The sequence below is a fragment of the Eumetopias jubatus genome, unplaced genomic scaffold (assembly GCF_037043125.1).
Source record: "Eumetopias jubatus isolate StellerSeaLion01/CBP00866 unplaced genomic scaffold, mEumJub1_p1.0 scaffold_15, whole genome shotgun sequence".
In the NCBI taxonomy this organism is placed as follows: Eukaryota; Metazoa; Chordata; class Mammalia; order Carnivora; family Otariidae; genus Eumetopias; species Eumetopias jubatus.
The window spans coordinates 26,546,707-26,572,773 of NW_028274821.1; the positions used below are offsets into that span (position 1 = coordinate 26,546,707).

The 26,067-nt window shown below is 36.6% G+C and overlaps 1 protein-coding gene across 2 annotated transcripts in view; it reads right to left on the minus strand.

Moving 5' to 3' along the window:
• The window catches only part of AGTPBP1 (ATP/GTP binding carboxypeptidase 1), a 158,104-nt gene that overhangs the window by 108,073 nt on the left and 23,964 nt on the right, over positions 1–26,067 (minus strand). For both annotated transcript variants that reach the window (XM_028122253.2, XM_028122254.2), the window contains exons 2-3: positions 23,851–23,915; positions 12,842–12,966 (exon numbers count right to left, since the gene is read on the minus strand). In XM_028122253.2, coding sequence (XP_027978054.1) covers positions 12,842–12,966; positions 23,851–23,882 — 157 coding nt within the window. In that variant the 5' untranslated portion in view covers positions 23,883–23,915. The remainder of the gene's footprint in view (positions 1–12,841; positions 12,967–23,850; positions 23,916–26,067) is intronic.

Here is a 26,067-nt window from a genome sequence, read left to right on the forward strand (position 1 = left end):
AAAAAAAAAGGAAAAAGAAAAATAGGAGCCTCAAGGACCTCTGAAACAATCTCCAAAAGTCTAACATATGTATAATAATATACCAAAAGAAAAGAGAATGAGGAAGAAAAGAATTTTGATAAAAAAATTTCCTAAAATTGATAAAAGACACAAATTTACAGATTCGAGATGCTCACAAATTCCAAGCAGGATAAATACAAACAAAACTACATGCAAACCTCTGAAAACCAAAACTAATGGAAAATCATGAACTCAACGAGAGAAAAATGACACATAACTTTTAGAAAACAAAGATTCAAAAATAGCAGACATCTCCTTTGAAATTATGGAGGCCACAAAATAGTGGAAGGACTGTTTTACATGCACTTTATAGTGCTGAAGGACAACACCATCAACACAGAATTCTACACCCATTAAAAACATCCCTCAAGAATTAGGTGAAATAAATCCATTGTCAGATAAAAAAAAAATTCTTCCACAGCAGACCTGTCCACTAGAAATGCCAAAGGAAATTCTGTAGGCTAAAGGGAAATTATGCCAGATCAACCTCATATCTTTGGCAAAGAAAAAAGAGCTTCAGGAATAGTAAATATGTGAGTAAATATAAAAACTACTTTTTTTCTTCTTAACGTCTTTAAAATACACATGACTGCCTAAAGCAAAAACTGTCTTTTAAAGTTTATAATGTACATAGATGTGATACATATCACAACTATAGCTAAAGAATAGTAAATATAAATGGATATGTAAGGTTCCAAGGTCTCTAAATTTCGTACGAGATTACACTATTAATTCTAAGCAAAGTGTAAAGTTAATGATTGTTTATTGTGATCTCCAGAGAAATGACTTTTAACAAATGCAAACAGGTATAACTAAAAAGTCAATAGGTAAATTAAAATGGAATTCTAAAAATTGTTCAAATAAATATAAAAGAAGGCAGGGCAATGAGAAACAAGAAATAAAACCAGAAAGGACAAACAGAAAACAAGTAACTGTAGATCTAAGTCCAATCATAATATTAAAAGTTATCAAACTAAATGCTCAAATTAAAAGAGAGAATGTCAATGTGCTATGTACAAAAGACACACTTTCAGATTCAAAAATACAAATAGGCTAGAAGGAAACGAAAGGGAAAAGCTAATCATGCAAACAACAAGCATAAGAAAGCTGGAGAGGGGGGCGCCTGGGTGGCTCAGTTGTTAAGCATCTGCCTTCACCTCAGGTCAGGATCCCAGGGTCCTGGGACAGAGCCCATTGGGAAGCCTGCTTCTCCCTCTCCCGCTCCCCCTGCTTCTTCTATTCCCTCTTTCGCTGTGTCTGTCTCTGGCAAATAAACAAATAAAATCTTAAAAAAAAAAAAAAGAAAGCTGGAGGGGCTATACTATTATTATCAGACAGAATAAACATCAAGGTAAAGAAAATTACGAGAGATAAAGACGAAAAATCCATAATGATAAGTGGGTAAATTCATCAGGAGGACATAAAAATCATAAAAATGAATGAACTTTATCATTTTCACAGTACTCTATTGTAGCAAAATACGAAATGGAGACAGTTCCCAGAACACAAATCTCAACTGTCTCCCTCTACACCTCCTCCCGAGAAAATTTCACTTCATTTCCATTACTTTTTTTAATTTTTTATTGTTATGTTAATCACCATACATTACATCATTAGTTTTTGATGTAGTGTTCCATGATTCATTGTTTGTGCATAACACCCAGTGCTCCACGAAGAATGTGCCCTCTTTAATACCCATCACCAGGCTAACCCATCCCCCCACTCCCCTCCCCTCTAGAACCCTCAGTTTGTTTTTGAGAGTCCATCGTCTCTCATGGTTCGTCTCCCCCTCCGACTTACTCCCCTTCATTCTTCCCTTCTTGCTATCTTTTTTTTTTCAACATATATTGCATTATTTGTTTCAGAAGTACAGATCTGTGAATCATCAGTCTTGCAAAATTCACAGCACTCACCATAGCACATACCCTCCCCAATGTCTATCACCCAGCCACCCATTCCCTCCCACCCCCCACCACTCCAACAACCCTCAGTGTTTCCTGAGATTAAGAATTCCTCATATCAGTGAGGTCATATGATACATGTCTTTCTCTGATTGACTTATTTCACTCAGCATAACACCCTCCAGTTCCATCCACGTAGTTGCAAATGGCAAGATCTCATTCCTTTTGATGGCTGCATAATATTCCATTGTGTATATATACCACCTCTTCTTCATCCATTCATCTGTCGATGGACATCTTGGCTCTTTCCACAGCTTGGCTATTGTGGACATTGCTGATATAAACATTGGGGTGCACGTACCCCTTCGGATCCCTACCATTTGTATCTTTGGGGTAAATACCCAGTAGTGCAATTGCTGGATCTTATGGTAGCTCTATTTTCAACTCTTTGAGGAACCTCCATACTATTTTCCAGAGGGGTTGCACCAGCTGGCATTCCCACCAACAGTGTAGGAGGGTTCCCCTTTCGCCGCATCCCCGCGAACGGCTGTCGTTTCCTGACTTGTTAAATTTAGCCATTCTGACTGGTGTGAGGTGCTATCTCATTGAGGTTTTGATTTGGATTTCCCTGATGCCGAGCGATGTTGAGCACTTTTTCATGTGTCTGTTGGCCATTTGGATGTCTTCTTTGGAAAAATGTCTGTTCATGTCTTCGGCCCATTTCTTGATTGGATTATTTGTTCGTTGGGTGTTGAGTTGGAAAAGTTCTTTATAGATTGTGGATACTAGCCCTTTATCTGATATGTCATTTGCAAATATTTTCTCCCATTCTGTCGGTTGTCTTTTGGTTTTGTGGACTGCTTTTTTTGCTGTGCAAAAGCTTTCTATCTTGATGAAATCCCAATAGTTCATTTTTGCCCTTCCTTCCCTTGCCTTTGGTGATGCTTCTAGGAAGAAGTTGCTGCAGCTGAGCTCAAAGAGGTTGCTGCCTGTGTTCTCCTTTAGGATTTTGATGGACTCCTGCCTCACGTTTAGGTCTTTCAACCATTTGGAGTCTATTTTTGTGTGTGGTGTAAGGAAATGGTCCAGTTTCATTCTTCTGCATGTGGCTGTCCAATTTTCCTAACACCATTTCTTGAAGAGACTGTCTTTTTCCATTGGACATTCTTTCCTGCTTTGTCAAAGATGAGTTGACCATAGAGTTGAGGGTACATTTCTGGGCTCTCTATTCTGTTCCACTGATCTATGTGTCTGTTTTTGTGCCACTACCATACTGTCTTGATGATGACAGCTTGGTAATACAGCTGGAAGTCCGGAATTGTGATGCCGCCAGCATTCCTTTTCTTTTTCAATATTCCCGGCTATTCGGGGTCTCTTCTGGTTCCATACAAATTTTAGAATTATTTGTTCCATTTCTTTGAAAAAGGTGGATGGTATTTTGATGGGGATTGCATTGAATGTGTAGATTGCTCTAGGTAGCATTGACATCTTCACAATGTTTGTTCTTCCAATCCATGAGCATGGAACGTTTTTCCATTTCTTTGTGTCTTCTTCAATTTCTTTCATGAGTATTTTATAGTTTTCTGAGTACAGATCCTTTGCCTCTTTGGTTAAATTTATTCCTAGGTATCTTACTGTTTTGGGTGCAATTTAAATTGGATCGACTCATTGATTTGTCTCTCTTCTGTCTTGGTGGTGGTGTATAGGAATGCCACTGATTTCTGTGCATTGATTTTATATCCTGCTACTTTACTGAATTCCTGTATGAGTTCTAGCAGTTTTGGGGTGGAGTCTTTTGGGTTTTCCACATACAGTATCATATCATCTGCAAAGAGTGAGAGTTTGACTTCCTCTTTGCCGATTTGGATGCCTTTCATTTCTTTTTGTTGTCTGGTTGCTGTGGCTAGGACTTCTAATACTATGTTGAATAGCAGTGGTGAGAGTGGACATCCCTGCCACGTTCCTGACCTTAGGGGAAAAGCGCTCAGCTTTTCCCCATTGAGAATGATATTCGCAGTAGGTTTTACATAGATGGCTTTTATGATATTGAGGTATGTGCCCTCTATCCCTATAAAGAGTTTTGACCAAGAAAGGATGCAGTACTTTGTCAAATGCTTTTTCTGCATCTATTGAGAGGATCATATGATTCTCGTTCTTTCGTTAATGTATTGCATCACGTTGATTGATTTGCGGATGTTGAACCAGCCTTGCAGCCCAGGGATAAATCCCACTTGGTCATGGTGAATAATCCTTTTAATGTACTGTTGGATCCTATTGGCTAGTATTTTGGTGAGAATTTTTGACTCCATGTTCATCAAGGATATTGGTCTGTAACTCTCCTTTTTGATGGGGTCTTTGTCTGGTTTTGGGATCAAGGTAGTGCTGGCCTCATAAAATGAGTTTGGAAGTTTTCCTTCCATTTCTGTTTTTGGAACAGTTTCAGGATAATAGGTATTAATTCTTCTTTAAATGTTTGATAGAATTCCCCTGGGAAGCCATCTGGCCCTGGACTTTTGTTTGTTGGGAGATTTTTGATGACTGCTTCAATTTCCTTAGTGGTTATAGGTCTGTTCAGGTTTTCTATTACTTCCTGGTTCAATTTTGGTAGTTGATACATCTCTAGGAATGCACCCATTTCTTCCAGGTTATCTAATTTGCTGGCATAGAGTTGCTCATAATATGTTCTTATAATTGTTTGTATTTCTTTGGTGTTGGTTGTGATCTCTCCTCTTTCATTCATGATTTTGTTGATTTGGGTCCTTTCTCTTTTCTTTTTGATCAGTCTGGCCAGGGGTCTATCAATCTTGTTAATTCTTTCAAAGAACCAGCTCCTAGTTTCATTGATCTGTTCCATTCTTTTGGTTTCTATTTCATTGATTTCTGCTCTGATCTTTATTATTTCTCTTCTCCTGCTGAGTTTAGGGTTTATTTGCTGTTTTTTCTCTAGCTCCGTTAGGTGTAGGATTAGGTTGTGTATTTGAGACCTTTCTTGTTTCTTGAGAAAGGCTTGTATTGCTATATACTTTCCTCTCAGGACTGCCTTTGCTGTATCCCAAAGATTTTGAACAGTTGTGTTTTCATTTTCAATGGTTTCCATGAATTTTTTTTAATTCTTCTTTAATTTCCTGGTTGACCCATTCATTCTTTAGTAGGATGCTCTTTAGCCTCCATGTATTTGAGTTCTTTCCGACTTTCCTCTTGTGATTGAGTTCTAGTTTCAAAGCATTGTGGTCTGAAAATATGCACGGAATGATCCCAATCTTTTGGTACCGGTTGAGACCTGATTTGTGACCTAGGATGTGATCAATTCTGGAGAATGTTCCATGGGCACTAGAGAAGAATGTGTATTCCGTTGCTTTGGGATGGAATGTTCTGAATATGTCTGTGAAGTCCATTTGGTCCAGTGTGTCATTTAAAGTCTTTATTTCCTTGTTGATCTTTTGCTTAGATGATCTGTCCATTTCAGTCAGGGGGGTGTTAAAGACCCCACTATTATTGTATTGTTGTCAATGTGTTTCTTTGCTTTTGTTATTAATTGCCTTACATAATTGGCTGCTCCCACGTTAGGGGCATAGATATTTACAATTGTTAGATCTTCTTGTTGGATAGACCCTTTAAGTAGGATATAGTGTCCTTCTTCATCTCTTACTACAGTCTTTGTTTTAAAATCTAATTTGTCTGATATAAGGATTGCCACCCCAGCTTTCTTTTGGTGTCCCTTAGCATGGTAAATGGTTTTCCACCCCCTCACTTTCAATGTGGAGGTGTCTTTGGGTCTAAAATGAGTCTCTTGCAGACAGCATATCAATGGGTCTTGTTTTTTAATCCAATCTGATAGCCTGTGTCTTTTGATTGGGGCATTTAGCCCATTTACATTCAGGGTAACTATTGAAAGGTATGAATTTAGTGCCATTGTATTGCCTGTAAGGTGACTGTGACTGTATATTGTCTGTGTACCTTTCTGATCTATGCTGCTTTTAGGGTCTCTTTTTGCTTAGAGGACCCCTTTCAGTATTTCTTGGAGGGCAGGTTTCGTGTTTGCAAATTCCTTTAGTTTTTGTTTGTCCTGGAAGCTTTTTATCTCTCCTTCTATTTTCAATGACAGCCTAGCTGGATATAGTATTCTTGGCTGCATATTTTTCTTGTTTAGTGCTCTGAAGATATCATGCCAGTCCTTTCTGGCCTGCCAGTCTCTGTGGATAGGTCTGTTGCCAATCTAATGTTTCTACCATTGTAGGTTACATGTTTCTTCTCCCGAGCTGCTTTCAGGATTTTCTCTTTGTCTCTGAGACTCGTAAGTTTTACTATTAGATGTTGGGGTGTTAACCTATTTTTATTGATTTTGAGAGGGGTTCTCTGTGCCTCCTGGATTTTGATGCCTGTTTCCTTCCCCACATCAGGGAAGTTCTCTGCTATTATTTGCTCCAATATACCTTCTGCCCCTCTCTCTCTTTCTTCTTCTTCTGGGATCCCAATTATTCTAATGTTGTTTCGTCTTATTGTATCACTTATCTCTTGAGTTCTGCCCTCGTGATCCTGTAGTTGTTCATCTCTCTTTTTCTCCGCCTCTTTGTTTTCCATCATTTGGTCTTCTATATCGCTGATTCTCTCTTCTGCCTCATTTATCCTAGCAGTTAGTGCCCCCATTTTTGATTGCACCTCATTTATAGCCTTTTTGATTTTGACTTGATTAGATTTTAGTTCTTTTATTTCTCCAGAAAGCGTTTCTCTAATAACTTCCACACTTTTTTCAAGCCCAGCTAGTATCTTTAAAGTCATGATTCTGAACTCTAGGTCTGACATCATACTAATGTCAGTATTGAGTAGGTCCCTGGCAGATGATACTACCTCTTGTTCTTTTTGCTGAGGTGATTTTTTTTGTCTTGTCATTTTGTCCAGAGAATAGATGAATGAGAGAACAGAATGTTAACATTAGGTTAACAACATCTCCAGCATATATACTCTATACAAGTCAGAAAGACCTTAAATTAGGGGACAAGAAAGGGAACGAAAGAAGAAAGAGAAAAAAATAGGAAAAAGAAAAAGATAAAAACAAACAAAAACAGAACAAAACAAAACAAAAACAGAGTATGATCAAATATGATCAGGCTAGTGCATAGATCAGTGCCACACACTAGATTTTGGGCGTATTTTGGTCTGTTAGAAGAAAGTGCCTCCTAAAATTTTAAAGGAAGACTTACATATGTACAAAATAAGGGTTGATACAATGAAGGGATGGAAGATGACTGTAAAGATGAAAATTGCAAAAGATTTTATAAAAGGAATTGATAAGTTGTTTTTAAAAAGAAAGAAGATTTAAAAAAATGGAAAAAAAAAGGGACAGAATGTGATCAGGCAAGAGACTAGAACAAAGCCATACACTAGTGATTTAGGGTATACTTCGATCTGTTAGAAGAAACTGTATCTCAAAATTTTAAAGAGAGAACAACTTATATATATATGCCAAAAATAAGGGTAACTACTATGAAGGAATAAAAATATGACTCTAAAAATGAAAAATAAAAAATGTTTTTTTAAAAAAGGGATTGATAAGATGTTGGTTGAAAAAGGGAAAAAGAAAAATTCAAAAAAAAAACAGTTAAAAAAATTAACTTTGAAAAACTAATGAATTATGGTAAGAAAGCCATGAATTCTATGTGCAGTATGCCCGAGGCGCTGGAGTTCTCCCATTCTCCTTGATTGGTAAACTTGGTCTTGGCTTGCTGGCTGTTCATGCTGATCTTCTGGGGGAGGGGCCTGTTGCCGTGGTTCCCAAATATCTTTGCGGAGGCAGAATTGCCCCGCCCTTGTGAGTCCGGGCTAAGCAAGCTGCTCGGGTTTGCTCTCAGGAGCTTTTGTTCCCTGCAAGCTCTCGGTACAACTTTGGAGGACCAGGGTGAAAATGGTGGCCTCCCAATCTCCGCCTGGAGGAGCCGAGAACTTGGGGCCCCACTCCTCAGTGCGCCCCCAAAGAAAAGCAGTCACTCCCGTCTCCCCGGTCTCCGGCCACACTCCGTGCTCACCCGGCCTCTGACCCAGCGTTTCTATCTCTAGCACCAGACCCTGTGGAGTCTCCAAACCCAGCAGATCCCTGTGGTGCGCTTCCACGCCGCTCCCCCGGGGGAGGAAGGAGAGTCTCCCCAGCTCTGCCGCTTGTTGGGTCCCTGCTGGAGGAGCAGTGGCCCGAATGGGCCACGGATCACAGTTTATGGCAACCCCGAGCTGAGCCCATGCCTCAGCTCAGTCTCTGCAGCCGACTTCCCTGCTCCGATACCTGGGAGCTCTGCCGCACTCAGGCACCCCCAGTCTTTCTGGGACCCCGAGGGTTCTGAGACCACACTGTCCCGCGAGGGTTCCACCCCCCGCTTAGCCACTGGAGCGACATCCCTCAGCGGAGCCGACTTCTAAAAGTTCTGATTTTGTGCTCCGCGGCTCTATCACTTGCCAGAAGCGGCCGACGGAGGCCCCCTCCCCCGCCGTCTATCCTCCCGAATATCGCCTCGGATTCACTTCTCCGCACGTCCTACCTTCCAGAAAGTGGTCGCTTTTCCATTCAGTGTTGTTACTATTCTTATCTTTGATCTCCTGTTGAGTTCGTAGGTGTTCAGAATGGTTTGATCCCTATTCAGCTGAATTCCTGAGACCAGAGGAAATCCGGGTCTCCTACTCCTCCACCATCTAGCTCCGCCCCCTTCATTTCCATTACTTTAAGCTTTTCGCTCTAAATCCTGCTCTTCATTCAAAACCCTGTACTGAACTTTCCACTTTTCTCCTTTTTTACAAGGCATAAAACTGTGGAAGCAATAATTATAATATTGTATCACTGGGTTTCTAACATCTATAAATATAGTATACATGACAATACAACACAAAGGAGTGAGAAAGAAATGGAGCTATATTGAAAAAAGTTTCAATATTTTACCAGAATTAAGATGGTATTAATCTGAAGTTCAATGTATATTGTAATCCCTACAGGAGCCACTAAGAAAATAACTAATAGTTTTAAAAGCTAAAAAAGGCAACAGATGACACAAAAGAAGGCAGTAAAGGATGAGAAGAGGAATATAAAAGACATGAATCATACAGAAAAATAGCAAAAAGGCAGATGTAAATCCAATCACAGGAATGAGTACACTGATTTGGAAACGATAAACACTCAGATTAGATTTTTAAAAAGCAAGATCCAACAATATACTATCTTCAAGAAACACACTCTAAGATAAAAAAGAGAGATTGAAGGTAAAAGAAAAGGGTATAATATGCAAAGAATAACTAACAGCTAGAACAATGATATTATTAAACAGATTTTTTTAGATTAAACAGATTTTAAATCTGGAAATATTACTGATGACAGAGACATTTCACAATGTTGAAACAGTCAAACCATCAAAAGATTTAACAATTTAAATGTTACACAGCTTCAAATATATGTAAACCAGAACTGTCAAAATTGAAAAGAGAAATATACAGTTCAACAATCGGTAGGGAATTCAATACTCAATTCTAATACTTAATAGAGCACCTAACTAGAAAATCAACAAGGTATAGAAGATTTGAACAACCTGACCTAACCAACATTAATAGAACACTGCACCCAACAATAGCAGACAGAACATTCATGTGCACATGGAACATTCTCCAGGAATGACTGTATATTAAGCCATTAAACATACCTCAATAATTTCAAAAGGACTAAAATCATACAAATCTCCAACCACAGTGGAATTAAATTAGATAACAACAGAAAGAAATTAGGAAATTCTGAAATAATGGGAAATTAAACAACACACTGCTAAATAATCCATGGGTCAAAGAAGAAATCACAAAAGAAATTAGAACACATGCGAACTGAATGAAAAAAATACAACATATCAATACCTGTAGAATGCAGTTAAAGCAGTGTCTACAGAGAAATTTATAGCTTTAATGATCACATTATAAAAGAAAGTTCTCAAAATCTATAACCAAAGCTCCACTTTAAGAAAATGGAAAAGGAAGCACAAATCAAAGTGGAAGCAAGTAAAGGAGGGAAGCAATAAAGATGAGAGATCCATGAAATAGAAAAAAGAAAAACAGAGGAAATCAATGAAACCAGAAGTTGGTTCTTTCAAAAGATCAACAAAATTGACAAATGTTTAGCTAGACCTGGGTCTCTCAACCTCAGCACTGTTGACAATTTGGGCCAAATAATTCTTTCTTATAGGGGGTGGTAGTATGTGTTATATAAGGTTCAGCAGCATCCCTTGCCTCTATCCAATAGATGCCAGGAACAATTCCCTTCTCAAATTTCACAACCAAAAATATCTCCAAACACTGCCAGGGTCCTGGGGCAAATGGATGGGAAAACCACCCGGGACTGAGAACCACTGATCAGATCAAGAAAAGAGATGACAAAAATCAAGAATGACAGAAAGAAGATCATTTCCTATCCTACAGAAACTAACAGGATTATAAGAGAATTACTACCAAGAGATATATGCCAACAAATTAGACCATCTACATGAAATGGATTATTATGTTTCTAGGGAAAAAATTAAGGGTAAGTTACAAAAAGTACCATGCATGCTACAAATAAATAGTACATTATTAAAAACAGAAAATGTAATGCATTCAAGGAAAACTAGCCCCAAACTGTGGAAATATATATCTCCACTATGTAAACAAGTATTTTAGGAGTTTAGGTTTTTTTAATCCTTTTGTATACACAGGTAGTATGTTCTTATTGCAACAATTCTAACAGTAGAAAAGTACCTTAAGTAAATTTCAGGAACTTACCTCATTCCCCTCCATTTCTATCCTACTGATAACTACTGCTAAAAATTTGGTAGGTATACTTCTGTTTTTATGTTTGGTTTTTTGCCTCGCTCACATAAACATTACATACATATTTAATGGTTTATTTTGTATAAAAATGAGGCTATACATATAGTTATATGAACTAAAGAAACTTGCTCTTTTACTTAATATATTAAACTTAGGACTCCAGAACAATTCATATAGTTCCACATATGAACTATCTGTCCCAAATATCACAAATAAATTCTTAGTAACTATATAATATACTTTAAAAGTTCCACAATTTGGCTACATCAAAATTAACCCAACCATTCTCTCACTGATGGATATTTAGGGGGTATCTTGATCTTTGATATTACAAACAATGCTGCAAAATATCCTCAAACATTCTTTTACATACTAGCACTTTTATTTTAGCCAAATACATTCCTGAGAGTCAGTCAGCAAATGCACTTTAATTTTAATAAACATTGCCAGATTCTTCTCTCCAAAGTTAGTAATAATTATTGCACCACCAACAGTGTATGAGAATACCTTATTTTCCATGTCCCCAACACTGGATATTGTCATACTCTAATTTCTGCCAATCTAACTAGTGAGAAGCATCTCTGTTGTTTTCATTAGCAATGCCCGACTTTCAAGGAGTTAAAGAACCTTCTCATAGGTTTACTGGTTATTTGCATTTCTTCTTCCTTGAACTACAAATTTCTAATCTTTCTCTCTCAAATGGATAGCCAACTGAATTATCCTAGATATGATGATGGGACAGTCTTCCACTACTAATTTGCACTGTTTTGACTGGCTAATCCAAGGTACTATAAACAAAGTCACTGTCTTACACAACCCAGGGGACAGCATTCAGGGGTTGGACCCCAGTGGTAAGTGGCAGGGTAGAGGGGCAGTCTCTGGTAGTGGTACGGTTGGGCCATTTGTCAGTGGTGATGTTGGAGTAGGGACTTCTAGGCTATGATGGGAAAAGTCTGCAGTGGCGGGGGCAGTGTACACAACTGTTATCTATAGGTCAGAGAAATTTGTTTTCTTTAGTTTTTGTTGGTTTTGATTTGAGAAAGTTTTTCATATAACAATACAGTGAATATACTTGGTACATCTAACTTTGCCCTAATACAATGTACATCCTTGTAAGCTGACCTTGGATGATAAGCACAATACTTTCAAAGGCTAGAATCCAGTATAGTGACTTCCTGAATTAAAAAGTATAGACAGGTATCTTAGATTTTGCTAGAAACAAATGTCATCTATTAGAGACCTCGCCTAGGTTTTGGAGCGCTGTCAACTACCCCCTAAACACATGGACTGCATGGCAGGAAGTTATCAAAATAATGGTCTATAACCATGGAGAAGGGTTAATAGATACTGAATTCCTGAACACAATAAATGCCTACTAATGGACCTGAAACTCCAGAATAATGAAACAATTAAAAAAATTAAATACTAGTTATAAAATGTCTGGACTTTAACAGAAGGCATTCAATATACTGCTATTAAAGGCAGCTGCTGGTTTACCCTTATTTAAAAAAAAAAAATCAGGTTTGTTTTCTTTTTAATCAACCAGAGGTTTTATAACCTTAAATTCCTTTTTTAGCATCTATTGAAATGATGCCTAATTATGGATATCATTTATTGAACATTTTAACATTCTTTTTACATGCTTCTCATGTAATCTCAGGATAATTACTGATATCTATTTTCTCTATTTTGGAGATGGTGCAGCTGAATCCTACGACTCAAAATTTCCCTAAGAACATCCCACCACTGAATGACAGAGCTTGCATTTCAAGTGGGGATCACACTCTATACTACTTGACATCTTTTTGTCAACATTCTAGAACAAGTAGCACTGGAATTAAGTACTGTTTGAAAATGGGGGGGCAATCATATTCATTTTTAGAAACAGTGCTTTGAACAGCAATTCATTCCAGTTATTCAGTTTTCTACTTCTTGAGTCTATTTGAGAAAGTTCAATTTTTAAGGAAAATCATCTATTTATCAAAAGTTTGAACATCTGTAACATCTACTTTTAAAGAATGGAACAAGTATTTCAAAAACAAGAGATTAAAGTTTACCTTGACTTTGAGCCAGATGAAGAATTTTTGATGTAACATATCTGGCAGTATCTGATTCTGTAGATTCAGTATTGATCTTCTCCAGCTGAGCCAGGAGTCCCACGATCCGAGAATTATTGGTAAGGCTAAAAAGAATGTTATTTTACATTAGGGCACATTCTACATCACTTGTAAATTCAATACTATAAAGATCACTGTTTAAAAAAAAAAAACTCTATCCTTTCTTAAAAACATTAAGCATTTATGCCACATTTCCTTACTCTGTTTTATAGCTTAACATTGATAAAATTCTATTAAATGAGAAACACATTTCATTTCCGAAAACCACAAATGTGCATTCAACCCTGTCCAGCGATCTTACATCATACCTTGAAAGTTCACGTTTCCACTCTGCAAAAATACTTCTTACATATCCTATGCTCGCCTCAAAACTAATCATCCCTCCCACCCCAGTCCATTTTCAGAGTCCTGCTTTATAACTGTTACAAGCCCAAACAGTAACACAACATATTCCCACTAGGACATCCTTAAACCTTTCTGATTCTCTACCCACATTCTTTCTTCCTTGCTGTCTTTCATTATACATTTGCACATTTGATAGCATTCTAGGTATTAGCAACAGTAAGAAAAAATTCCTGCCCCCTACAGACTGAACATTCTAATGGTGAGAGACAAATTAAATATGTAAATAAGCATATAGTATTTAAGGTGGTAGGAAGTGCTATAATGAAAAGCAGGTTAGGGGGAATAAAAGATGCAGGGGGAGGGATACAACTTTAGAGAGTGGTCAGGGAAAATGACATGACAGGGTACCATTGCGGGAAAGGCCTGAAAAAAGTAAAGGAGTAAGTCGTGCAGGAACCTGCAGAAAGAGCTGTCCAGGAAGGAGTCACAACCACCAAGACCCCAAGGCAGGGATCTCCTATACTGAGTTAAAAGTGAGGTGGCCAGTGTGGCTGGAGCAGACTCAAAGGAGAATAATAGTAAGAGAGGAGGTCAGAGGTGGGGGTGAGGTGGGAGGAAGCACCATCATTTAAAGCTTTGCAGGCCACTGTAGAGATTTTGACTTTTATACTAACTGGGATGGAAAGCCTTTGAGCAGAAGAGTGATGTGCTCTGATGTTTTTAAAAGGCTCTCTTTGGCTGGTATGTTGAGACTCAAAGAACAATTTCTCGCCTGTTTACATGACCCAGCAACCCTTCCTGCATTCTCAATGTATCTGCTCCTTCAATTAATCTTTCCCCGATTCATCATCTCTCTCTCCTTTTCAACTGGATCATACCCACTGGCACTCACTAATATGACGGAGAAGAACTCCCACTGGCTCCCACCCCACTCCTCTGCTACTCCTTGAATGAGGTGCCTATACTTGCTCACCATCCTCTCACGATCTGTTCACTTTTCAAGCTTGCCTTCTGCACCCTGAGGTCTCCCAACCTCCTGTGGTCACTTCTTTCCTCGTCATACTCAGTATCTCAGCAGTATCCAAATCAGAGAGCCCCCTCTTCCTTCACCTCCTCCTTTGGTTTTCAATGACTCCACTCTCTATCTTCTTCCTGTCACCACCTCTCTGAGATCCCCTCTATTGGCTCCTCCTGTGACATATTTCTAGACGCTGACTCATGGACAGCTCTATCCCCAGCCCTCTTCTTTTCACTCTCTCCACTCTTTGCCAGTGTGATCTCATCTAATCCCACCACTATAATTATGATCTAAATGCTGCCTGGCTCCTACACTCAACTCCAGCTTCACCCTCTTAGCTTACCCAACCTAACAAGCCCAAATATAAAACAATTTCTAGTTCCTCCTCTCAACATATTCCTCTTCCAATCTTAACCCTCCCAAACTCAAATGAAACCATCAGTTGCTCAGGAAAAGATCTGGACTCCCTGCCTCACACACCAACCCAGTAAAAGCTCTATCTCTGAAACGACTTAGCTCCATCCACTTGTCTCCATACCTACTATTACTACCCAAGTCCAAGCAATCATCATCTCTCATGGCCTCATAACTAGTCTGCTTTCATTCTTGCTTGCCAATAATCCATTTTCTCAGTGATTGTCTTTATCTTTTGATTTTGAAATAATTATAAATACTCAAAGGAAGTTGCAAAAACAGTAGAGTGGTCCCTTCTACCTTTCACTTAGTTTCCCCAATGGCTACATTTACATGAACTATAGGGCAATAACAAAAACCAGGAAATTGACAGTGGTTAAGTATATAGTTCTAGGCCAATTTATCACATGTGTAGATTTGTAGAACCACTAACCTAATCAAGTTGCTATCCAGCTAAAAAAAAAAAATCCCTTCAATGGCTTCCCTTCAGACTTTAGGTAAAATCTTATTTACTTATCACAGCCTACTAAGCCCTTTATCATCTGGCTTCTGTCTACCTTGTGGAAACGTTCCCCTCAGGCACTGGGATCCACTTCAATGGCTATCAGTTCCCTGAATACAGCAAGTTTTTCCCCAACCACAAGGCCTTTCTGTCCTCTCAATCTGGAGATCTAGAGGGTGTTTTCTCCCAGCTCTATTTAGAGCTGGCAACTTCGCACTGCAGGCTGCAACCCAACCATGTGACTATTTCCTCACCAGCCCCTCCACTTCCGAAATTAAAAATGTACCTAAAGAATTTACTACTATTTGAAATTATGTAAACTCCACAAAGGTAGACCTTGCATGTCTTATTCTATATATCCAGTATTTTTTTAAATTTTATTGTTATGTTAATCACCATACATTACATCATTAGTTTTTGATGTAGTGTTCCATGATTCATTGTTTGTGCATAACACCCAGTGCTCTACGCAGAACATGCCCTCTTTAATACCCATCACCAGGCTAACCCATCCCCCCACCCCCCTCCCCTCTAGAACCCTCAGTTTGTTTCTCAGAGTCCATCGTCTCTCATGGTTCATCTCTCCCTCTGATTCCCCACCTTCATTTTTCCCTTCCTACTATCTTCTTTTCTTTTCTTTTTTTAAACATATAATGTATTTCAAACATTGGCTGGCACAGCACAGACAATACATATCTAGAAACATGAAAAACAGTATTTTCTTTTTTCAGATTAACTGTGCCAAATGCTTTAAATCTGGAGCTACTTCAACTGAAAAGGTATCTGAAGTTTGAAAATACACATTAAGCATACATTTGAAAATGGGCCTAATGTACCATTTAAAATAATGCAGTATTTCCCATTTTTCAAAGAGCCAGCATAGCACAGACATGAAGATATATATTGATATGTATAAAAAAACCCAAAAGACTTTAATATGTTCAGTATATCATTAACAGTTTTATAATATACAAATTCAATACAATATGTTCTTTAGCATGTGTATATATATATATAAATATATATGTGTGTGTGTGTATATATATATATAAGAAAACATTATACATACACACACACACACTCTCACACATAAAAACACGCATGGAAATGGTGGCCATCAAATCCAAAACAGTAATTATCTCGGGATAAGGGAGAAAGATGTTAATAGGGAACAGTACACACTGTGTTTGTAATTTTTTTATTTCTTAGGTGATCAGTACACAGGTGTTCATTATATTATTCTCTATCCTTTTTGGTTTTCAGAAACATTTCACAATTTTTTTAAATAAAAGAACTCTGTAGCTATAAAACTATGTTACATATTTAACTTTGTACATACTTTCTTTTTCTTCCCATGTTGCAGGAGGAAGGAACAATTCCTTAAAACTGTTATCATAAGTCTGAATGAGCAAAACCATAACTATGGAAAATTCCATAATGAACAGAAAAAGAAAAAAATAGTATAATGAACCATCATTTGCTCATCACCCAGCTTCAACAATCATCAATCCACAATCTTATTTTACACATACCTACCTAAAGGCACACCCATCAATGGGCTAATTTTGAAGCACATCTCAGAAAGATAATTTCCTGAAATACTTCAGCATTCTCTATTTCCCAAAATATAAAAACTCTTCAAAATATATATAACTACACTATCACTACCATACCAAAAACAGTAACAATCCTTTAATACCAAAATCTAGTCTGAATGCAATTTTCTTAAATTTATTAGTTCATCCTCATTCTCTCTCATTTTCTTTAACAGTCTATACAAATCAGAAACCAAATGAGGTCTATATGTTGCATTTGTCTTTTTACCTACAAGTTTCCTATTACTTTTTTTTCCTCACAATTTATTTGTTGAAGCAGCTTGACTGTCCTATAGTTTCCCACATTCTAGACTTTACCAATTACACATCCACAGCATAATATGTCTATCTTCTATATTTTCTGTAAATCGGTAGTTGAATTTAAAGGCCTAATGGGATGAAAGCTTGACTTGGAGATGTGAATTCCTTGTAAGTGGTACTATAACCTTCCATAACAAGGCAAATAGTGCCTGGTTCTCTTACTTTTGTAATATAAGCAGTCACTGGTCACCAATACCTAGATTACTCCATTAAGGATTGAAAAACAGTGATATCCATCATCCCACTCCTTCTTCATGTGTTAACTAAAACAACTCCATAAAGAGAAAAATTCCTTATTTGATTATCCAGAGGTACAACTCATCAAATAAAAGCAAAATAAACGCTGGTTTTTTAACTTACCTGTATTTACCAGTTTTCAAAGAACGAGTTCATTCCCTAAAATCCTTTCCAAGTAACCAATGAAGTATTTTGGTTTCATGCATCAGTATGAACTCAAAGATTTAAACACATTTGATATTTTATCCACTGCAATTATAAACACTCAATGATCAATGAATGGGAGTTTCCTAAGTCGGTTCCAGAGTCCTTTTGATATGATCCAGTCCTTTGATAGCTTTCTGGCTTTCCGGTATGACAAGACTATTATTGGCAACAGTCTTCAAAGTACTCCACAAAACTCTGAGAGTACGTGAGACCCTATAATAAAATCTACACAGTCAAAACCTATTTTCATAAAAATACTAAGAAACTATTTGACACTGTGTTGAGATTTGCACTGATGATCTAAAAGCACCAGTGGGTAAAGTGCAGGTACCACAGCACAAATCAAGGCAGTGACACAAAACTGTACTAACAGTCACTGTGTTCTTCACCCTCCTGCACTCAGTTAAAAACAAAAATTCCAGTTTCATCCATGAGGACATATTTTTTTAATACTGTGTGTGTGCATTAAACATTTCAGTTGCACACTAAATACGATGGTTACCTTGGGGGAAGAAAACCTGTGACTGTTTAAAATGCAAGCTGAACTAGCCACTTTTTTCACAGAACATCATTTTTAATTCAAAAAAGAAGTCAAAAAATAATAGTAAGAGAAATTTTAAAAAACAACTGACAAAGATTATTCAGAATTTGGGCGTACATACATTTTTTGGAAATAAACAAAGTGAGTCAATCATTTCAAGAGAACTGACAGATCTATTGCCAGTGATAAAATCTGGCTTTTGAGCAAAAATTAGAATTTCAAAAAATGTGGATCTACCATCATAGCCTTGACAGCTTGCCGCTAATTAAAAAATTTTCTAGGCGCCTGGGTGGCTCAGTGAGTTAAGCATCCAACTCTTAATCTCAGCTCAGGTCTTGATCTCAGGATGGCAAGTTTGAGCCCTATGTTGGGTTCCAAGCTAGGTGTGGAGCCTACTTAAAAAAATTTTTTCTTCTGATAAAAATCAATGGTGGTATTAATACATGCAATTTATTAATACTGTGTAATAAAATGTACCACTATTTAAAATATCTGCATTAGTCATGGAATCAATATTTCTGAATGACAATGCTGGATGTTACAAATTTAAATATGGGAAAAAAATTATTCAAAGTGCAAAAAAGACCAATGGAATTTAACGTAACAGAGAACAAAAAGTTCACTAATACAGTTTCAGATTCCACACTGCAATTAACCTTGAAGAAAACTATTACTTAGCAAGAATATCCACTTCATTTTGAATTTCAACCAATATGGCTTTATTTCCAAAGAATATTATTGTCATTTAAAGGTCTGTTCCTCATTTAAAATTATTATTCTTGCTTTAATCACATTTTTACTGTTTCTTTACAAATACTGAACACACAATTTTATTTTCCTCCATCATAAATCACAGGACAATTATCCACAATTATCTAAAATGGCCTTTTGGGGCACCTGGGCGGCTCAGTCAGTTAAGCACCTGCCTTCAGCTCAGGTCATGATCCCAGGCTCCTGGGATCGAGTTCCTCGTAGGGCTCCTTACTCAGTGGGGAGCCTGCTTCTCCCTCTGCCTGCCACTCACCCTGCTTGTGCTTGCTCTCGCTCTCTCTCTCTCTCCCTCTGACAAATAAAATTAAATAAATAATAAAAAGGCCTTTTATTCAAGTACTTCCTTCTTTTCTAATTACATATCTACATAAGCCCAGATTTTCTTCATATTCTATAATAACACCACACATGTACAAACTATATATGCATATATAATATGTACATATTATATGTAATATATACTTACATCATGAAAAATTGAACTCAGAAGCAGATAAGAGAATCTAGCCATCTTCCATTAAGCCACATACCAGATTTGCAAAAATGTAGTAAAATAATTCTAGTCTTCCATTTTTGAAAATACAGTTATTTCTAAAACAAAATTTTCTATTATTATACAGTTGGTTTATTATTATTTCTAAATGAATAAATAGGGGCACTTGGGTGGTGAAGTCAGTTAAGCTTCAGACTCTTGGTTTCAGCTCAGGTCATGATCTCAGGGTCATGAGAGCCCCACACCGGGCTCTGCACTCAGGACGGTGTCTGCTTAAGTTTCTCTCTCCCTCTCCCTCTGCTCCCCTCCCCCAGCTGCCATGTGCACCCACAGTTTCTCTAAAAATAAATAAATCTTTAAAAAAAAAAGTTTTAGTTTCTCGGTTTTAATGTATAATAATGTAAATATCAATAGATAAAATAACTCACATCAACAAAAACTTTTTGGAGTCTTCATCACTTTAAGAGAGCACCAAGAGGTTCTGAGCTAAAAAAAAATGTGAGAACCACTCTTCTAGGCTTATCTTGCACATTTTGTGCTTCTGACCTAGAATCAGCCCTCTCTCCAAAGAGCCCTGGTTCTTTTTGGTGAGAAATGATATTAAGAGACCACAGTTTGAGAACTAAGAGGCAAACTACATCTTTAAAAACAATTCCATAAGCCAAATTTAAGAGAAATTTGCATTAAGAAAACCAAACTTCTGACATTTAGTAACAAAGTGCTTCTTAAATTTTCTCCAATTAATATTTTTCTTAAAGGTCATCTCAGTATTTTTCAGTAATTAATAAAACATCTACTATTCAAAATATTCACAAACATACCAAACACACTAAGCATAACACCCATTCAATTCTATTCCCAACTAAGAATCTGTTTTATCAGTAACTCTTAAAATTTTAAATTACACCACATATAAAAAAAAGAAAAAGAAAAAAAAATTTATATATATATATATATATATATGTGTGATTCCTTTCTGAGAATCATGCTCTTTCAAACAATAGATGGGTGAACAGATGGATGAATTTTTGGAAGGGAGGCAGATGAATGGAAATTGAGAACACAGGCAAATCAATCTCCCTCTCTATTTCTACTTTTCTCATCTACACAATGAAAACTGAACAAAATATTTTAAGCCACCCCAACTCAGCTCTAAAAATGTAAGGCTGTTGGGGTGTCTGGGTGGCTCAGTCGTCAAGCGTCTGCCTTCAGCTCAGGTCATGATCCCAGTGTCCTGGGATCGAGCCCTGCATCAGGCTCCCTGCTCAGCGGGAAGCCTGCTTCTCCCTCTCCCACTCCCCCTGCTTGTGTTCCCTCTCTCGCTGTGTCTCTGTCAAAAAAATAAATAAAATCTTAAAAAAAAAAAAATGTAAGGCTGTTGACACTAATGTTGAAAGAATCATAGGGTGAACACCAGAGGGCAGCTCTACCTTCTGAATAATTTTTAGACTTTGGAAAATCTGAGGGGGGTGGGTAAAGCTATACAGCTTCAGTGGATAATCTCAACTACAGTGAGAAAATTTTTAAAATAACAACTCAGAAAAGGATGTTATCTTCCTTACTTACCCTACTTTTAGATGAATCAAAATGAGGCTAAGACCAAACTTCAGAGATTCAATTTAAGATTGTTAATTATTATATAGTAAGAAAATCATGGAATTGAAAACATGATCACTATGAAATACATCAAATCAAGTTAACTTTCAAATGGATATTTTAAAGATAGTATCACTCAAATATTTGTTTCATTGTGGTGGTCTCCTACTGCTTTGATGTCTGAGTTTACTCTCAGTCTTAGAGCTATTTTTCTAAAAGCATAAATGTTCTTGGATATTACAAAAGTCCCAATGATGTACAGATACTGTCTTCGCAACAAATAATTTCCCAAGTGCAAGTACTATAGAACCTATCTTCATATTATAAATAAATGTTATCACCTTTTTTACCTTAAAATGCAGGTAATAGAGCTGTCCTCATAAAAAAGGTAAAAACATCTCACAGCAAAAAAAATCCATAGAAATATATTACGGTTTTAGACTTAAACATGACTCACAGCAACTAAGATTTAATTTCAAGCAGTATGGTTTCATTTCCAAAACGCACATTATCTTTCAGAAATTTCTGTTCTTCATTTACAGGTCTTTTTTAACTTTCTTTTATTACTTGTACTTTGTTTACATTTTTACTGTTTCTCTCCAAATACTGAACACACAACTTTATTTTCTTCCATCATAAATCAAAGGACAATGAAAAATAGAAATTTCATTAACATTCTTTTGTAGAAAGAGTTAAATATTTAAATATGTAAGTATGGAAAACAATATTCTTTTAACTGGAAGAGAAGAGTAACTACTTCTCTACTTCTTATAATTAAATGCAGAAAAGGCTTCTTTAACAATAAATTCTAGTTCAACACTACCAAGTGACTTGTTATGGACAACCAGTAAAAACTTGTTAAAATTTTAAACTTCCTAAATTTATATATCAGCAATAATTAGTCAAGTTATCCTTTAAATTCCTTCACCAAAGTAAAAAAGGAGAAGGTGAATGAGAGAAAATAAAAGTCAATAGATTAGCACTCCGGGTAAGGCAGGGCTTACAGGGCAGACACTGGAGCTAGAAAGATGCCAAGATTATAGGAAGAGAAAGGAAAAAGATTTGACCCTTTTCTATTTATCTCAATTCATCTTTCTGCACCCAGCTTTCTTCACAGAGCAAAATGACAAGTATTAGTAGAAATTGTCATTTCTTTAAGATGAAGACCACTTGCAGTGATCCTAATTTGGTTAGCCTAAAACAGTGACCAAAAAAAACAAGAAATATCCAGTAAACTCTATCTCAGGAGAAAAAAAATTAAAACTAACCCTAGGAGCTAGAAGTTGTCAAACTAATTTCATATTCATATGGAACAACAATCTAGTAATTTTAGATAGCTTTGCTAATCAACCTAATCTGAAAAGTAAGGCTGGTGCTCCTTGACCTAATCCGAAAAGTAAGGCTGGTGCTCCTTTTTGTTTTTGTTTTTTTAAGATTTATTTATTCTTGAGAGAGTGTGCACGCGCAGGCGAGCAGACGCGCATGTGCATGAGGGGGAGGGGCAAAGGGAAAGAATCTTGAAGCAGGTTCCGGGCAACCTTGAGACCGTGACCTCTGCCAAAACCAAGGGTCTGAGGCTTAATCTACTGAGTTTAGGTCATGATCTCATGGGTCCCGAGATGGAGCCCCAAGGTGCATGGAGCTCTGCCCTCAGCGAGGAGTCGGCTTCAGGATTCTCTCCCTCTCTCTCTCTCTCTCTCATAAATAAATAAATGAAGTCTTTAAAAAATAAAAATTTAAAAACTTGGGGCGCCTGGGTGGCTCAGTCGGTTAAGCATCTGCCTTCGGCTCAGGTGATCCCAGGGTCCTGGGATAGAGCCCCACGTTGGGCTCCCTGCTCAGGGGGAGTCTGCTTCTCCCTCTCCTTCTGCCCCTTCCCCCAGGCCCTCCCACTCTTGCTCTCTCTCTCAAAATAAATTTAAAAAATCTTTTTTAAAAAAATAAATAAATAAAACACAATCACTAATTCCTTTCCTATAGAAATTACAAAAATACTTAATAAAATTTGTTATAATGTATTACATAGTTAATAACTGGAAAACCTAACAATTTAAGGAACAAATTTATCTAAACTGTGTATATACTTATTAGAAAACGGAGTCAAACCATACCTGAAAATGCAAAGTTGTAAAAATGTAAATACAACATACAACACTAATACAAAGCAAAAACTGATTATCAATATTAATAAGTTGTCATTTACTGAGCCTGCTAGACATTATTTAATCTTCACAACTTAATAATGATAGCATTATTATAAAACTCATTATAGAGATGAGAAAATTGGGACTTAACAGAGTTAAGGAATCAGCTAAAAAAAACTCCAAAACAGAATCAGTTTGTCCGACTTTTAACTGAGAGAGTCCACAGTAAAACCTTGCTAAGGACAATTTCTTGGTACATAAGAGCTTTAACAGAGATGATGCTTTAACTCAGGGGTTAGTTAAAATTCTTCTGGAAAGGGCCAGACAGAATGTATTTTAGGCACTATGTGCCATACAGTCTCTGTCATAATTACTCAACTCTGCCACTGTAGAGCAAGTGTCCAGACAATATATAAAGCACAGCTGTGTTCCAATAAAAATTTATATACAAATTTCAATTTCATATAAACTTCATGTGTCATAAATATTCTTCTTTATACTTTTTATCACCAACCATTTAGAAATGTTAAAAACTATTCTTAGCTAATGGGCCATACAAAAACAAGAGGTAGACCAGATCTGGCTCATGGGTCATAGTTTGCTGACTCTTGCTTTAACTGAAAAGTTAAACATTAATAAATATTAATTAAAAAATATAAATACAACATACAATTAAACATAAATAATATTTTCAAATAAGGAGTTTCAAATAACCACTTCATGTATTATTTCCCTGATACATATTCGTATTTAGAATTACAGTACCTTTTCTCTGATATCACTTTTAACTTGCTCATCTTGAGTTACTTCATTTCAACATTGCAGATAATCTAAAAGAAAAAATGTTAATGATATTAAACACACAATTGTTTATATATATTAGATGTCATAAAAACCATACCACTGAAAGTCATTATGGGCAACACAAGATAACACTGGAAACCAAAGGAGAATGTTTTGAGTTTTACGTGCTTCTGGCAAGTTACTTCAATATGCAAAAATGTGTGACTATTACATGATCTAAAACCAGCCAGTAAAAGTTATCAAAATCCTGGAGCTACAAAAATGAAAAAAACCTAACAGTCTATGATCTACTGTTAAAGATTTCTTTTAAGACAGTTCAAATTATCTTTTCCTGTTCTTATATTCCACCTCAAAATAAAACTACAGCAGTGTACTTCGTGTCCACGATTCACACAGTGGTCAAATACTGGTAAATATGTAAGATTATTTCTATGTGAGAACACTTTTTAATAACAAATTATTTAGACAGTAAAAACCACCTATAACATCTTCTCATTTAATATACTTAATATGTTTTTTCCTTCAATCAAGTTTTATCATTAGAAAGTATATATTATACACTTTAAAACTTTAAATCTTGATTCACAGAATCCTTACAATTTTTCAGATTTATTTTGCAACTATTCAGCCCCCACAAAAGGAAAACAAACAAACAAAAAAAAAACCCTGGACATCTTTTAATTTTATATATATCAATGCTTACTGAAGTAGAATTTTGTGGCATCAGTAGACAGTAAAAAAATACTGCCAATTCAACAAGTTTCTCACATATTTATGAAATATTTAGTAATGCTACTTAAAGGGAAATAAACATGCAAAAGAATATAGTAGATTTAGAAGCCATAGATATTCTGGATGTTTTTCTTCAATTAACAAAGAACTTTCACTTCAATAAAACACACATGGTTTTTTGTTTTTTTTTTTCAGTTTTCTCATTAACTCAATCATAAAAAAGAAAACACGTATTTAGGATTATGTACAAAAATTACATGGACTGTTTTTCAGGTTGGCAAGAAATTTAAAACTACTGACTAATCTGTCTTTTAACTGACTTTAAAAAAAAAGATTACAAAGTCAAAGTAACTTTTTCCCATTTCCAAATTAATTAAGAATCAAAAATCCAAAGGAGGGGAAAAAAAACTGATTTCAAAAGCACTACTGCTGCCATAAACATAAGGTTAATTAAGTTACTTCTACTTGTTGAGTGGTAGGACCTTCTCTAAAAGTGCATTAATAACACATCTCATGAAAAGTTTACTGTGAATCTTATTAGAGCTGACAGAATTGGAAAGGTTAATGCTGGGCACTTACATCACAACCAATTCTATTTCAACAGTTAAGAAATGATTCAAATTTCCAATTCACAATAAAATAACAGTTGAAACAGGCTTTCCCTGTCCTCTCCCTCCCAGGACTAGAGTAAAGTAAACAGCAAAGCAATAAATAGAAATTATGTTTAAGCCCACAGTGACAAGAAGGAAAACTAAGGGGGGGTGGGTAGGTACTAGAAGAATTCAGGAAACTCGGAACCCAAGGACTTGGAGATGCCAAGCACAACAGAGGAGGAGACTGTTCAAGAGCTAACGAAAAGTCTGCAACTCCAAGCAACTTCCTACCTCCTCGATATCCCATACATCACCATTGTAGGAAATGTTCAACTGCCAGTCCTAGAATTCCGGACAAATAATCCTCATTAAAGAAACTGATAATCTCAAAGAATTCTGCTTTCTGGGACTAAAGAGTCCTCCAGGAAGAAGGCCAGCTCTCAACCACATCATCCTAGAGCTAAGCCAGTATTGTCCCTTATGCTCACTTTTTATAGCGTAAGGTCAGAGTGCCCCCAGAGAACACAAACACTTTCTATTTTGAAAGTCTGTGTTTGTTACAGTATCATGGAATTGAAAGAACAGGCACCTAGAAGCAGAAGTGCTGCATTTCACCAAGTTTGTGGCTTTGCCAACCAAGTGTGACAAAGCAAGAAAGAGGCAAAGATATTGAGACTGTATTATACAAGGGCGTAACTATAAAAACAGACCATGAAGTTTAGCTATAATCTACTCATTCCCCATTATTGGGTCATTTTCATCACCATAAAATCATGTTGTTATTTCCGTGTCTTGAAGGAAAAAAATAAGCTCTCTTCGCTCCCACTTCCTGAATCCAGAGACCGTCCCATTT